General features: G+C 42.0%; 1 protein-coding gene across 7 annotated transcripts in view; it reads left to right on the top strand.

Moving 5' to 3' along the window:
• The first annotated feature begins 1160 nt into the window (after positions 1-1160).
• Positions 1161-15550, top strand: part of MME (membrane metalloendopeptidase) — a 50601-nt gene continuing 36211 nt past the window's right edge. For 2 of the 7 annotated variants that reach the window (XM_069792940.1, XM_069792941.1), the window contains exons 1-4: positions 1727-1974; positions 5678-5847; positions 7270-7305; positions 14430-14591. In XM_069792940.1, the coding sequence (XP_069649041.1) occupies positions 5688-5847; positions 7270-7305; positions 14430-14591 (358 nt within the window). In that variant the 5' untranslated portion in view covers positions 1727-1974; positions 5678-5687. Of the gene's footprint in view, positions 1987-2065; positions 2457-5677; positions 5848-7269; positions 7306-14429; positions 14592-15550 lie in introns of those variants that run through there. The other 5 variants (XM_069792937.1, XM_069792936.1, XM_069792939.1 and 2 more) reach the window with 5 other exon arrangements.

The raw sequence follows: 15550 nt of genomic DNA, 5'->3' as shown, positions 1-15550 counted from the left end.
TTGAAGGTCAGTGAAAGAAGGAACTTCATGTGTATGCCACCTACTGAAAGCCCTCTGTTCAGCTGAGGTATGCTGGGGTGGGTGGCAGGAGGACAGCAGTGTGCCCCCGTCACACCCTGCCCATGGGCTGAGGAAGCAGCGGGAAGCAGGAGAGCTGTCATGTGGCAGTGGCAGGGCTGTGCTGACCGAAGAGTGTTTCAGCTATAGCATAGGCCTAATACAGTCAGTGTATTGTCTCCTACTACAAACCTGGCTTCTCCGATTGTCTGTGGGAGCATCGATAATGGGTCTTTGCTTATTGTTAGGCAGGATATTACACTGTTGACTTGATGGGAGTTTTCCCTAAGTAAGGTCCAAACAGGAATCTCAGCATTTGACTCACAGATCACACCTCTTGCAGCCTGCGTATATACAAATGTCTAATCCCTCTTTCCAAGCACAAGGTTCTACAAGAGTGGAAACTCTCACACTGTCTGTCAGGCATGTTAGTCCTCTTTGGTCTATTTACAGATTTCCAGTCAAGTTCTCCCTCGTCTCTCTCTTTGTGGTGAATTAGGCAGCTACGCTTTTTTGGTTCACCTAAAATTTTTTAAACAAGTCCTTTTTTGCCATTTTGGTTCAGTCTGTTCACACGCATCACCCTCTGCTTTTCAAAGTTTGTTGTAGTCAAGGCTGTACCATAGGCATCTAGTTACATATGTTTTTGCTGACTCCTCTATTCTCCTGTTGCTTGGTGAGATTTTCTGTTGTTTGTGTCGAGGTGTCTTTGAGGCACCAGGTAATGTCAGGACTGACCTGCAGGAGCAGATGGCTTGTTCTGGTAAGTGGAATGGAACTCTGCAAGAATTAATGCAGGAAAGGTTGAAAGCGAGATATTTATATTAATTTGAATGCTTATTCTGGAAAGGATATAATCAGTATTTACCCCACTCCTGCCTGTAAGAAATGCAGTATTTTTGTTCTCTAGACTTTTTGAAATGTTTTTCTTGCCTATTTTCGGTACTTCTATTGCCTTTTCTCTTGAGTGAATAAAGCCTTATTCATTCTTGTTCCTTCTTCAGATGTTCATTTTGCAAAAGTGCTTCATTTTTACAGCTAATGCTCAGTTAATGCCTTATCAGCCTCCCCTCTTCATTGCATCTGCTCTGCGTGCGGATCATTTGCTGTGCAGTTCCATAAAGAAGTCAGTATTCAGTTTCCACCTTTCTTGGAGAGGAGGAAGGTTGCCCCTCTCAAGCAGCAGACATTTTAGTGTGTGTAGCTGGTAATAAAAGATTTCGGAAATTTCAGCTGCCATTTCTGCCTTGGTGGTAAGAAAGGTGCTTTTAGGAAGGCAGCAGAAGTGAGCGTGATACCTGGTTTGAGCGAGAGGAAAGACAGCAACTCGTATTGCTCCTTCTGATGTTTGCAGATTTATTAGTAAAAATGAAACTTAATAAAAATGAAACTTAGTAAGAATGAAGCAAGTATCTTTTGATACTTGGTTGGCAGGGAAATCTTACGACAGAGCTCGGAGCTGCCTCTCTGTGCAAGAAGTCACAGCTGTCTCCCTCCTGAGAAGAAATCACTCGGGGAATGAGGATGCAAGATCTCGCAGAGCATATGTGACTGCATTAATTTGACAAAGGCAACGAGTCTGCACGGAAACGGGCACCAAGCACTGCAGGCATGCAGCCGCTACCCTTCCCCGTGCATCAGCTCTCTCCTTCTCTTGAACTGACTGGGAAGAAATGAAGAACCGGAGAAGGCAGGCAGGTGCGGGCTGCTCTCGCACTCCAGCTCAGCTGCCGCTTTGCGGACGGCCTCGCTGCCTTCCACCCTCCTCCGCGGCAGGCAGAGGTGGCCTCCCGAGCCCGCGGTCCCGAGTCGGGAATGGGGCAGCTCCATCGGACATAACGCTCATCTGCACCGCCTGTCTCCAGGCGGCAGCTCCTTCTCTCTCCTCTACCTAAGCGCTCGGGGAAGCTTTGCGAGGTGAAGAGCCTGGTTAGTCGCTGTCGGGGCGGGGGGTGGGGGGGGTGGGGGGGCGGCTTGCTTGTTTGTTTGTTTCCTGCCCCATCACGTTTTTATGATCGCAAAGAGGAAGAAGCCTTCAGGTCACCCGGAGAACTGCTCGTCCGGCAGCCCGCAGACAAGGGCTCCTTTGATTGCCAGCAGCTTGGCTCTGCGGCGGCAGCGGCGAGCAGCCGGCGCGGGGAGCGGGGAGCGCCCCGGGCTTTGATGTCCCGGCGATGCCGGCGCCCCGGGCCCCTGCCGCTGCCCGCGGGCGGGCCGGGCGCTGAGCCCCGCCGGCGGCCGCCCGGCGCCCCGCCAGCCTAGCCTGCGCGCCGCCTTCCCCCGGGACCCGCGGGCGCTGCCCCCCGCCGGCTCGGGGCGCCCCGCGCCCGCCTCCGCCCGGCGCCGGTCGGGGATGCGTGCGGCGGCCCCGGGGCCGGACCCCCTCCGAGCGCCAGCCGGTGAGTACGGAGGGGGGGACCGGCGGGAGCGCGGCGGGCAAACGGCGGCGTGGACGGGCGGACGGGTCCCCGCGCCGCCTCCCCGCCCCGGCCGTCCTGGCGGGGATTTCTGCCCCGTCCGCGCGTTAGGAGCGTGCTCCGGCGGCTTGGGTCGCGGGGCGGCGTGCCGGCGGGGCGGGGCGGGCTCGGCCGCGGGGCGCGCCCCCTCGAGCAGCGCCCCGAGCCCGCGGGACGCCTCGGCAGCCCGCGCCGTGCGCGGCGGGGCCGAAGCGCCCGGCGCTCTGCCGCCGCGGCCCGGCCGGCCGCTGCCCGCGGCGGCCCCGGCCCGGCGGCCCCTCCCCACCCAGGGCGGCCCCGGCCCGCCCGGCCCGCGGCGCCACCGGGCGGCGCGAGAGCCCGCGCTCGGGGCCGCGCTTATAAGCGGCAGCGAGCCGGACGCCGGTCGGGCTTCGCGCCGTCCCCGCCGTGCGGCCGGTACGGCTGCTTTCTGCCAGCCCCGCGGATGGGGCTGACCGGCGGCGTGGCCCGTGGCGCGTCCTAGCCGTCCCGACCGGTTGCGCCTCGCTTTTACCGCGCCTGGGGTAGCTCGTCTGCACGGTACATGCTACGCAAGTTATTAAAAAAATTTAAAAGTATTCTTGTGACGTGCTACGTTTTCTGTAGAGGCTACACTGAGAACCAAGTAAGGCACAAGTCGATTTTTAATGTCTGCATCCTGAAAAGAAAAGCTAATGCGTTAACTCTCTATGCCACCTAGACCAGGATCAGTCAAAGTAATTTCAGCTCTCTGTTGTATCTAAGCGTTAGCAGGCAGAGTAGGGGAGATCACGGAAGCGGTAAGAGAAATGTAGGAAAACCGTAATACCTAGGCTTATATCTACTTAAATTATACTTATACTTTTGCTGTGCTTGCAATTAGCACATAAAGAAGCTTTCACCTGGTGTTCCTTGATGCAGATGGGATAAGTTCTCTAAATAACTAGAAGTAAAAATTAGTCAGTGGGATGCCTTTAAACATGAGGAACACTCCTGGAGGAACAGAAAGATTAGCTCACTTGGAAAAACTTAGCTGACTGTAAGGAACATATTTGCACATGAAAGGTACAGTGTTTCTTGCTGCACTAATGAACTGTGTTTTCAGTGCTCTAAAGACACCATCAGAGTCAGAAGATAAGCATCATTTCTTAAATTAGACTCCAGCTATTCAGAGGATTCTGGGACTGGTCACTATTTAGTCAATATAAATAACATCTTTTGCTGCTTAATATGACTGGAAGTGAGAAGGGTATAATTGTTAATTTGCTTTTCTATTATCTATGCATTTATAGCTCACAGTTAATGCAGGGCAAATTTCTCTACATAGCTCGCTCTTTTACGTGGTTCTGTGGGATTTCAGTCCTGTGCCTGAGAAACCACTTGCTGATTTGACCAAAAACCTACTCTTCAGAGAAAAATAGCGGCTCATGAGGGAAATGAAAGCAGTTGTAATGGTCCCTATGGGTTTGGAAAGACAGAGGCTGGGCAGACCTTGCAGGATTCCAGCTTCCTGAGCCATAGAAGACCTGTGATTCTGACACTGCCAGTCACTTCATGCGTCTTGATGTCCAGGGAGTAGTGACAAAAGGGGAGATGAGACACACTGAAATAAAATGTTCTCTCATTAACTTAGAGAAACAGTGTTAGTGTGGTAGTATCCAAGATCCACTGAGACAGGTATTGTGTAAACACGTGGAACACAAAATCTCTGTTTACTTAGGTCCATAATACCGAGTTATTTGACACCTTTATTAATAAACATAGACACTTCAGTGACATGTTTTTGCAGTGGAGGAGCTAGTATTCTAGGTGAGGTAGACATCAAAGAGAGGAAGAGATTATTGGAAACAAAGGAACACCTATCAGGCAGAAACAGAAAGTCCAGAGGAAAAGCAAAGACTGGATATCTGAAAGATTCCAGCAGCTTGAGGAGACAAAGATCAATACAAGCCAGTAATACAGTTAAAACTAAAATAATTAAGGTCAAGTCTTAGACTTGAATGGATGCAGAAACTGGGAAGGGTTCCCTTACTGCTGTTACACCAACTTACAGAGAGTGGGGGAAAAAGGGTGTGATGAATACAAGAGGACTTGAATGCCCTGACCTGCACCACTGGTTGACCTTCTTATGAGGTGTCTGGTGAATGAAGGTGTTTCCATTATTTATCCCAGTGGAACTCTGATATTCTTCCTCATTGAATGGAAAGGGTGTGTACTTTATCTGTGGATATAAAGATCCCCAGGAAATGCTGTTAAGAGAAATTGTTGAGTTTTCATTGTGAAATACTGAGAAATACGTTGCTGTATATATAGAAATTTGAATCCCTGTCAGGAGAGGAAAGTCTGGCCATAAATAAATGGGAGCAGATGAAGAGAGAGCAAAGAACTGTAAAACAGTAGTACTGCAAAAGGTGGCCAAGTTATCTCTAAAAAGTGACAGAAATACAATCTTAAAATCTACTATTGCCTACACATTTCATGAGTGAGCATGAGTCCATTCATGCTACCACCAGTTTTGTGTGTATGTGTTGTAGTTACTTCTAATTTACGGTGTTCTAACCTCAAAAGAGAGACTTGGTTGCACTTCTTTAAAAATTACTGTGAAGACTCACTATCTTCAGTGTGAATTTGACAGGCGCCCAGCAGAGCCTGAATTTTTTTTTTTTCTATTTTTAGAGACAGCTGTAAAGCTGTAGTCAAGAATTGCTTACATCATATTTGAAGAAATGACAGCAAAGCACAATGGCATATTTTGACCTTTGGCATTAGATAAGTAATTGGCAGATTAAGTTAATTTTTATTCAAGTAGGGAGACTTGCTTTTTGCTTGCTTGTGAATTCCTGTACCATCATACAAGATTAAACCACACAGGTACGTTGTAAAAAGAGGGTTTGGTTTATTAGCCTCCCTTTTCTATTTGGTGGCCTCTTCACATGAAGGAAGACCAGTCTTCTGTTCTCCATAAATGACGAATAGCACATAGTACGTACCTCTGTGTGTGTGTGTGCACGAGAGAGAGAGAGGAGGAGAGAATTTTTAATTTCATGATTGACATTCTAGTAGTATTACAAATTATTTGAAAACTCACCTAGAAAACATCTTTGTTAGTGTGCAGTTGAGGAGTCAGTTTCAAGACCTGTGGCTCAGTATAAATCCGCCAGTGCATTTTCCCTTTGCCTTTTCAGACGCTGGGTTATGGGCAAGTCAGAAAGCCAGATGGATATAACTGAAATGAATGCTCCAAAACCAAAGAAGAAACTGCGATGGAGTGGCCTGGAAATAGGGCTAGCTGTTGTAGTGATTCTGCTAGCTATTGTAGCGATCACAATGATAGTTCTGTATGCAACATATGACGGTAAGTGCACTTAAACTGTCTGTGAATGTACAAATAGATATGAATATAAAAGTGTTTTAAGAAATTAAGAAAAAATGCTTTACTAAAGGGAATCCAGTTGTTAGTATATAGTAAAAAAAATTGAAGTTGCACTACATTAAAATGTTGTATTAGAAAAGACTGTGTTGCATGGTATATATAGCTGCACTACATAAAACATTAAGAAAATAAAATGAGGTCAGCTCAGAATTATTTGCTCAATAATAGAAAATTGTACCTTACCCAGTGTATAAAATTAGATGATTAATAGCTGCTACATCATAACCATATTTCATATGTATGTCACTAGACAGTATGACACAATTATCTGAAATATAAAGCTGCATCCACACTTATTGCTGGACACTGCCACAAAACTGCTTTTTTCCAAAAGGGGCTCTGTAAATTCATTTGTTCATGCAAAGTTGTGGTAAACACAAAACATTTGCTTGTTCTGACTTAGCAATACTTCTGTTTGTAATTAATACTTCAGTAAGCAAAAAACCTCTACAAAATACAAGACTGCTGAAGAAAACCAAACTAAAGTGCTTCCTCCATATTCCTGAATATATATGAAAATCCTATTTTTTCCTTTTACAATCTGTTGCAGCAAGGGCTCTTAGTAAGTGTAGTCATACTAAGAGGTTTTGTGATTCAGCAGCCATACAAAAATATTTGAAAATAATTCCATTCAGGGCTAAATATGCTGATAATTTTTTAGAAAAGATTAATACAGAGAAGCTAAAATTTCCATTTGGGGTCAAACTAGAATGTTCCCTTAGATTGGAAATGAAATGCTTTGGTTCATTTTAAAGAACGTAATAATTTTGTTTAAAGTTTTTGTTATAGTCTAGTTCAAATATGGAATGGAAAAATGCCATTCTGAAATGAAAAATAAAAAATATTTTGTTTCTAAAGTCTCAAAAGGAAACATTTTCATGTTCCTGAATGTTGTATTTTGTTTAGAAGACTTCAGAGTGAATGTCTCAGAATTTTCAGTTAATTCCTCCAAAACCTTTTTGTCACTGAAGGGTGTTGCTAAATTCAAACTGACTTTGCAGCTGCCTTCAGTCCTTGTGCTATTTTTCTGTAAATTTCTTCTTTGTTATAAATATATTTTGCCCACCTCTAATTGATTGATAGAACATTTTCCTCTGATGACTACAAAAATTCCACATGATGAGTGACTAGCACTGAAAGACCCTGAAGGGATGAACATGATATTTTTTAGAGCCTGATCTTATAAATATTCACTTGCTGAGTGTGAGGTGTCCATTCATCTTTATGTTACTGTATACTGCAATTAAATGCAATTCTGAAGTGACTGTCAATGAAAATAGTATTTACAATAGGTTTTAGATATATTCAATAAAGAATTAAGAATATGACTGTATTCTCTTTTAGATGGGGTTTGCAAGACATCAGACTGTATAAAATCAGGTAAGAATGAAAATATATTCCTTTTAAATTAATTTCTATATTTTTCAACAAAATTACCACCATGTAATGTTCCCATCTAACTGCAGACAAGTATGGCACAATGAGGCCTGGGATCTGCTAACCCAAATAATTTTCTTAGCATATTTCTTCTACAAATGTAAAATCTTGTGATGTGATGTGATATTGTTGGATCTCACAAAGTCATCAGGGTCTGGCTAGTTTAAGACTTAGAAACAGACTCTCCAAAGAATGCCTCCAGCTTCAGAAATGCTTTAAGTCAATCAGAAGATGGCTCTTCCCCACACCTACCTCCAAGTCAGAATTCAAGCAGAGGCTGTGTCTCTGAGGAAGGTACATAAAAATAGTCTTGATCACTGATAGCCATGTTTAAGGAGATGCAATGTTAATCATGTCAAAAAAATTTCCAAATTTTATAGTCTGACAAGCTAACTTCATTCTTTAGGAACAAATGCATAAAAAAATACTTAGGTGACGTCCCGGTCTGAACTCTGCTAGAAAGCTACTAAAATGCATCAGAGGCATGCCGAGTTCCATACTACATATCCTCTTGTAGTAGGTCAAGTGGTAGTTATCAATGCTCTCCCTTTCCCCTCACCTGTAGTTCTCTTATCCTTTCTGTTTTCTCCTCCAGATCAATGAATGCTGGTTTTCCTTTTTTGCCTAATTTACTTCTAAATGTCCCCATTCTCTTTCTAACACTTCCTCCACCTCATTCATACAGACTGATCCTAGGCTCAGAAGCAGCCTCTCTCTCTCATTCCTCAAAAGAAAGAAGCATTTAGCTGGCTGTGCCAACATGTATTTCAAAGGGGCTCTATGCCAGCTCTGCCCTGCTTTCTCCTTTCATGCCATTTTCCATGGTCAAACAGTTGACAGTTCTTCATGCCCTTGCAGCAAGTCTTTTCCAAGTCAGGAGGAGAGCCCTACATTGCCAATATATAATCAACCTTGTTATATCTATATACCCCTATAACAGGACTCTTTTGATTATGTGGGGTTTTGGGAAGCTTCCAAAGCTGGGACCCTTGAAATCACTCTCTTCATATTACTTTTTGGCAGGCGTTCCTCTTTCGCTTTCTCCACCCCTGTAGAATAACTTGGCCACACAGTTCACAAAGGCTGTGGCCCAGTCACAGAGGGTGGCAAGAAGTCTAAAGTGGAAGCTTAGAACATGGATCATTTCCCAGCACCCACACTGTGACCTCTCAGCTTACCAAACAAACTTCTGGCATTTTGTTCAACCTTGGTAACCTCCTATTGAAAAGCATCACAGACACCCTGTTAGCTATGTGTTATCTTCATGTCAAGTGGAACTCATAACTTCTACATAGATTCTGTACGTCATGACTGGCCTCTCTGGAAGTTGAGAGAAAAGACAGCCCTAGGAGAAGACAGAGACGCGGTATGTCAATAGGAGAAACACGAAGGGTGGTGAGGAGTAGTAAAGGATTTGACAGTCAACATGCAAGAAAAATGTATGCGCTTGCAAGCAAAAGTGTATGTATGTAAGTTAAGTACAGTTGTTAGGAAATCTGACATACACAGCACCCCATGGGAGGCTCCCAAAAGGTTTTGATTCGTAGGCCCCATTTAGACTTGCAGACGTGCCAGAAACAGCGTAGAAAGGTCGTTATATTGGTTTCCTTACTTCTGTGGGACTACTCGTTTTAGGTCACATTTTAGACAGTAGCCAAAGTCCAACATCTCTGAAGATGCTCGGTTTTGGCTAAATACTTACGCATATCTGTTAAAAAAGTTCAGGTAAGACTACATAATGATGAGTGAACTCAAAAAGGAAAAGCCGTAGAAGGTTTGGAGAAATAAGCCGCAATGTAAACTGAAGACCTAGCAAGAAGTGGCTAAATGAATTAAGCAGAATAGTTTTACTCTTTTATGCTTCTGTTAAAAGATTTTACAGCATGCAGATATTTAAGGGGATAAATAAACATTCTTACTGAATGTAAGATTCTCAATACAGAAGTAAAATTGTGAAAGGATTACAGTAAGGACACTGATAAAGAAAAATGGCAGGCTTACAAAATGACATAACAGGGTGAAGAAGGAGCATTTTTTTAAAATATAAATTGCCTCAATTCAACAGAGATAATAATGAAATATAAAATGAGAAAAAAGGGTAGGTAGACTAAAACATCCCAAAAATAGAAATGTACGGTGTGGTTCTAATGTCATAATCTCTTTTCATTTTTCATTAAATACAGCTTTATTTTATTCACACATTTATCTCATTTACTATCAACTGCCCCATATTCTACAAATTGTCTAGTTCAAACATTGAAAGAATAACTCCTAAAGAAATAGTGAGAATTCAGTCTCAAAACATGTAAAATGCCAGGGTAGTGCTATAAATGTATTCTATGAAAGTTTTTTTTACTGGCAGGAACATCATCTAATTGACATCATAGAGGTTTTCTTTAATCCACATTCTGCTGTCCCTATATAGGACATGGAAGCTTATCCACTGCAGACAGGGGGAGTGCTCTTGTGAGTAACTACTACTACATGTGCAAGAACTGCACACTCCAGCCTGGAACCCATAAAATTTACAACTGGGTGAAAGACAGCTTTTGTATTTTACTAGGTGTTACTACTTGGTGTTTACTTACCATACTGTAAGAGTCCAGGGAGGCAACCAGTGTATCTAATTAAATTACAATCTTTATAATTAAGTTTTAGCTGTGGGGCTATACCTCAAGTAAGATCTAAACAGATGCAAAAGCAATGATGTCAAACTAGAACCCTTACTTCAGACCATGTTATGATCTGTAGCATTAGTATGTGTTTCTGCCTAGCAAGGGTCAATTACCAGAAGCAGCTAAAAATCTGCACAGTCTATTAGACTGTTGTAGCAATGAAATCTTAGTATGCAGGAAGCAGTTAGGATCAGGGAGCCCCCACATGAAGTTTGGATGTGCTAGCCGTTACAGAACTGTCAGTTCCAAATGCTGCATCTGTCTGTAAATGATTTAGAATGGATAGCTCTAAGCAATGTTGGGAATGACCAGCTTGAATTTAAAATTGTTATTTATTAACTGAGCCAGGATTTCCATGTCCCACCATGGTATGATGCATTTAATGTAGAAATTGCTATAGAAGTATTGGGCCTTCTCCACACTTGTATGGCCATTAAATGGAATATAGTCAGATTATGAAAAGGGGAGGCAAGTGTTGGTAAGGACGTAATCACCTAGAAAACTTGTTCAATTAGGTGGTCATTAGAGTGAGTGAGTTCTCAGCTCTGGAAGCAGAAGACTGTGAATCAGGAGCCCAGAATGGTTAGCTGGCATCTGCTCAGGCCTTCAGCGCTCCAAGAGGTTAAAAAATAGTTCAAAGAGTTTGTCAGGATTATATAATTTAATAACAAAATAAATTAGTATTTTAAAAATGCAATGTAAAGTGTTTAATCCAGAGAAATAAACTGTATTATTGCTGTTTAATAATATTCTTACTGGGATGAATCTACAAGTTTAATATTACTGAAACCAGAATTTTGTAACATTTTCATCTTTAATTTGGCTGCTTCTTCCAGACCATGTACAATAACATACAGGAAAAGTTAGACAGATAGTTGCAGATAGAAAGACAGAAGTATTAACTTTGGAAAATTTATTGTGGTCTTTCAAGAACTATAATTAGCAATAGACATTAAGTGAAATAGTAATGCCTTGCACCATAACTGACCAATACTGTGACAGTTTTTTGCAATGAATTTCAAAATTTTGCAATAGGTATAAGCCTGTGAAAAAGAATAAAGTGAAGATACTGACAGAATTTATAGTACAGTTAATAGAAGAGCTTCAAATAAATGACCAGAAGAAAAAATGTAATGAAAATTCCATTGGTTACACACACAGTAAAATATCAGTAACTGCATGGTAATGTTAGCAAGGTTTGTGAGATCCATTCTAGTGTAGCACATGAAGATAGCATGTAATTGCTACATTTGAAAATTCTTTAATAAGCTGACATACTGTCTGCTAATTTTACTCAGCTCAGCACAGACTGGTGAGAATAGGGAATTTTGATCTCTCTCATACCAGTTTCACCTAGGTAAGCATATTGTGTTTCTCCTATATCCTCCCCAGGTCACTGGTTGTTATGTTAGCCTATATTACTTTATTTGTAAGCTATTAAAGCAACAACTGGCAATCAGGAGTACCACAATATAATTAATCATTAAAAGTAATAGAGATAAGGCTCTACATTCTTCAGTGACAGTTAGGAAATTGAAAAACAAGTGAGAATAGGAACAAACCCAAAGACTGGTTCATCAAAGCAATACTGAGGACTAATGAAAAGTATACCATGTAATATCTGTATTTGTATACGTATGAATTAACCTATTAGAATTAAAATAAAATATTCATCAGTCTCACACTTATTCCAGAGCAAAAATGTCTCAGTGTGTACAGCCATGAACTTACCATAAAGCTTCTTTGGGCACAAGTATCAACTTATAAATAACTTAGAGCATGTTTTGGATTCTGTCCAGCCCAATTGTCCCACTGACTTTGAAGGGGCAATTCATGTGTCTTTATGCTTCTGGGCTTGGTTGATAACAAAATCACATTTCATTGATTTTAATACATCCACGGTATCAGCCAAATACTGGGTGGTTATCTTGGGGTTCAGAGGTACAAATTACACTTTTGAGGAGAGTATTCTTGAGCTGGATACTTAGTCCATGTATTTTGCATGAAGCCCTAAGTGAAAGACTACAGTTCCCATGACTGAGCTCTTTCTGTTATGTTTGCAGTATTTAAACTTCAAGTTTTGATAAAAGTTGATTGGCTAATATTGGCTAGCCTGGACTTTACAGCAGAAAAGTTATGATAGATGATTATTTTTGTGTGACAGTAGTAGGCAAGGAAGATTAAACAGATGCTGACTACAAAACAGAGCAACCTGATTCCACAGTTAAGGCAAGGTTTGATATTACATAAACTGTTAGTAATTTCTCAGATTTACGCAAGATGTGGATTTCTCCTGGGTTTTGTTGGAGTATTTTTTTTTTTTTGCAAAAGTGACAAGACAGTAGGTAAGAGCCATCTTTTCTTGGTGTCAGAAGATTTATCTATCCTGCCATTACTTTTTGACAGGGCTGGCACACTGCTCTGAATGAGTGAGCTGCAATATCCAGTCCTGGCTATTAAAGACTTTGTTGCTGGACTAACACATGCCAAGATAATCCAAGGGACAGTGTTGCCCTTCAGATGCTGCTCCAGCCTAGCAGAGAGATCTGTAAGAATACCCTTAAAACAGGAGATGTTAGTAATAATTAGCAATCTTCCTCTTTTACAGCGAATAGATGGAGCTAGGACAGGAATAAAGTGCATCATTCAAAACACTCCCCTTCTCCTAAAGAAAACAGGACAAACTAGACAGAAACAAGTACCAGAGTTTTTACACAATCACAGAAAAGTTGAGGTTGGAAGTGACCTTTGGAGATCACATAGTCCAACAGCACTGCTTAAAGCAGGGTCAACTAGAGAAAGTTGCTCAGGATCTTGTCCAGTCAGGTTTTGATTATTCCCCAGATGGAGACTTCGCAACTTCCCTGGCAGCCTATTGCAGCGTTTGACAACCCTTACAGTAAGAAGTTTTTTCTTAAGTTGAATAGGATTTTTTTTTTTCTTATTTCTGTATGTGCCCATTGCCTGTTGTCCAAGTTTACAGGCAGCAGGGAAATTCCTTGCTCTACTGGACAGTAGGACTGGATGCTTGGCTTTCTCAAGAATGAGTAAAAAGCAAGTGTCAAACTTAGTAAAAACATGACTGAATTTCACAGTCTCTTCTTGTTGGCCTGATGCTGTATCCCTGAAATTGAAGTCAGCCTGACATTGACTTCAGAAGGAAAAGAATCAGGTCCTAGGCATTGTACCTATTTCCGCAATGCTTTTTATGCTACTGAAGCAGTCTAAAATTGAAAATGCCTGTGTTCGTGGCTTTTTCCATCTTCCAAGGACTGGAACATTGTAAAACTACCAGATGTTGGCCTCAAATACAACAAGCGTAAGCCAACTGAAGATCCCAAGAAAAACGAGGGCGGGGGGGGAGGAGGCAAGTCAACATAAATACTATTGCCTGTCTATCCACCTGTCATTTCCACCAGCATAACAGACATGGAAAATATTGAAAGTACTGGAGAAATAACTATAAATATTTGACTCACCCATGTGGGTGGGATGAACACTGGAAATCACAAGCCTCACCATTTACTAAAAATAATGTCTGAAAAATGGGAAGGATATTCAGTGTCCTGGGGAGTTCAGAGGTATCACTAGCTCTTGCTTGACTCCTAGCATTTCTCCTTTCTGTGAAAGACTTTGTGCTAGCATACTAGTGGTGAAAGCAGTCTAGGTGGAAGAGGAATACCAAAAAGCAGCAGCACAGGTTTATGAATAGCAGCTGGGAAACTGTCATCAAGGAATCAGTTTTCACTAGAGAATCCCATGTCACGATCAGTCAGTGACTGGTTAGTCTTTGACAAGCCACTTCAAGAGGGTCAGTAGGGATAGAAAGAGGCAGTATCAGTTCTAGAATAAAAGGTGGAATAGGTCTAAAAAATCTATGTAGATTCAGAAAAGCATTAATAGGAAAACTTTCTTGACAAGAACTTAATCGGTACAACAAAGTCATTATTTTATTGAAATAAATTGGATTCAGCTGAGCCTACATCATATTAATTACTTAAATTACATCACAGTGGATACTTAGCCTCTGATATGTCTTGTGCTTTTAATCTCTCCTTTCACCACATTTCAGTGCAAAGTGTAGGTCAGTAAATGAAACATCTTACATTTCATTTAAAACTAAGCAACCACTCACAGGGTGCAGGAACATTAGTCAGTTTACCCATCAGTAAACACAGGCAACAGAAAAGTATATATAGGTTATGGGCAGTAAAGGAATAGTAATTTGTTGTGCACTTACTAGTACTTTGTTTGGTTTACAACATTCAAGTAGGCTTGAGCCTATTCTAAACTAAAGGAAATACATTTATGACTTCCCTCTTCAAAGCAAACAAATGTATTCATTTATTTTCTCTAAGGATTCTTTATGCCTTAATTTGTCTCATATTGCAGCAGCCCGTATCCTTGAGAACATGGACACCACTGCAGAGCCTTGTAATGATTTTTACCAATATGCCTGTGGAGGATGGCTTAAGAGGAACGTCATTCCAGAAACCAGCTCCCGTTATAGTAACTTTGACATTTTAAGAGACGAACTAGAAGTTGTTTTAAAAGGTCAGTGGGGTTTATGTTTGTGGACTATATAAAGTTTCTTCTTTGGCTTACATGTTATCCTAATATGATGTGGTTGTCTAGCAAAGCTTAAAATACTACCGAATATTTCAGTTTCTTTGTGTTTGGTTCAGGACAAATCTACCACAAACTGTTTGCTTGGAGAATGCTGTGGAAGTTATGCTGTTGTGTCTGACACTGGAGCAGAGTTGATCAGACCTGACCTTTCGAATATCTGTACTCTGTGTGCTCATCTGCATATTAAAACAACTGAAATCCATATCATTACCCTCATGCACTAACAATAGCAGCCACGCTAGGTGAAGCAGAAAGAGGTCTGCCTGTGTCCAAGTCAGCTGAAATGCTGGAAGTTGCTCTCTGGCAGCCTTATGTCCTGCATATCTGTATTCCATCAGCTAAATCCCAAAGAGCAGGCAAGCAATTTTCTAACTGGTCATATCATAAACTTAAAAATACTCCTTTTTCCACAAAATGTAATAGTGTCAAATTGTCCATATTCCCTTTTCTCAGATGAAAATAACAAAGAAGTCAGGCTCATGAAACATTCTCCAAACCGCTCTCTCAGACTGAGATTACTTTGCATGTCTTCTGGTTTTGCCAGGTTTGCGGTTTATGGATGCCATGGTGTTCCTTAAGCTTCAGTTTCTGTGGAGCAAAGCAATTGTAAAGTAGTAACTGGAGTAATTGTAAAGTAGTGGCAAGAGTGGGCTGCCCCACAAGGGAAGGTGATCCAGGAGCTGACTGTCACTCGAGGCAGGCAGGGACAGAGGCCTCACAGACGAGGGGCTCAGTCCCACAGGACCCAAACCAGAAGAGCAGAGCAGGTCCAGTGACAGTGACCAGGTTCAGCCAACAGCCCCATGATCACCAGACAAGTCCATAGTCATGCAGCAGGTCTCAGGCAAGTCAGCCAGGCAAGGTCCAGCATACCTATGAGAGCA

Source organism: Haliaeetus albicilla, chromosome 9, assembly GCF_947461875.1.
Source record: "Haliaeetus albicilla chromosome 9, bHalAlb1.1, whole genome shotgun sequence".
NCBI lineage: Eukaryota > Metazoa > Chordata > Aves > Accipitriformes > Accipitridae > Haliaeetus > Haliaeetus albicilla.
This window is presented reverse-complemented; position numbering and strand designations above follow the sequence as displayed.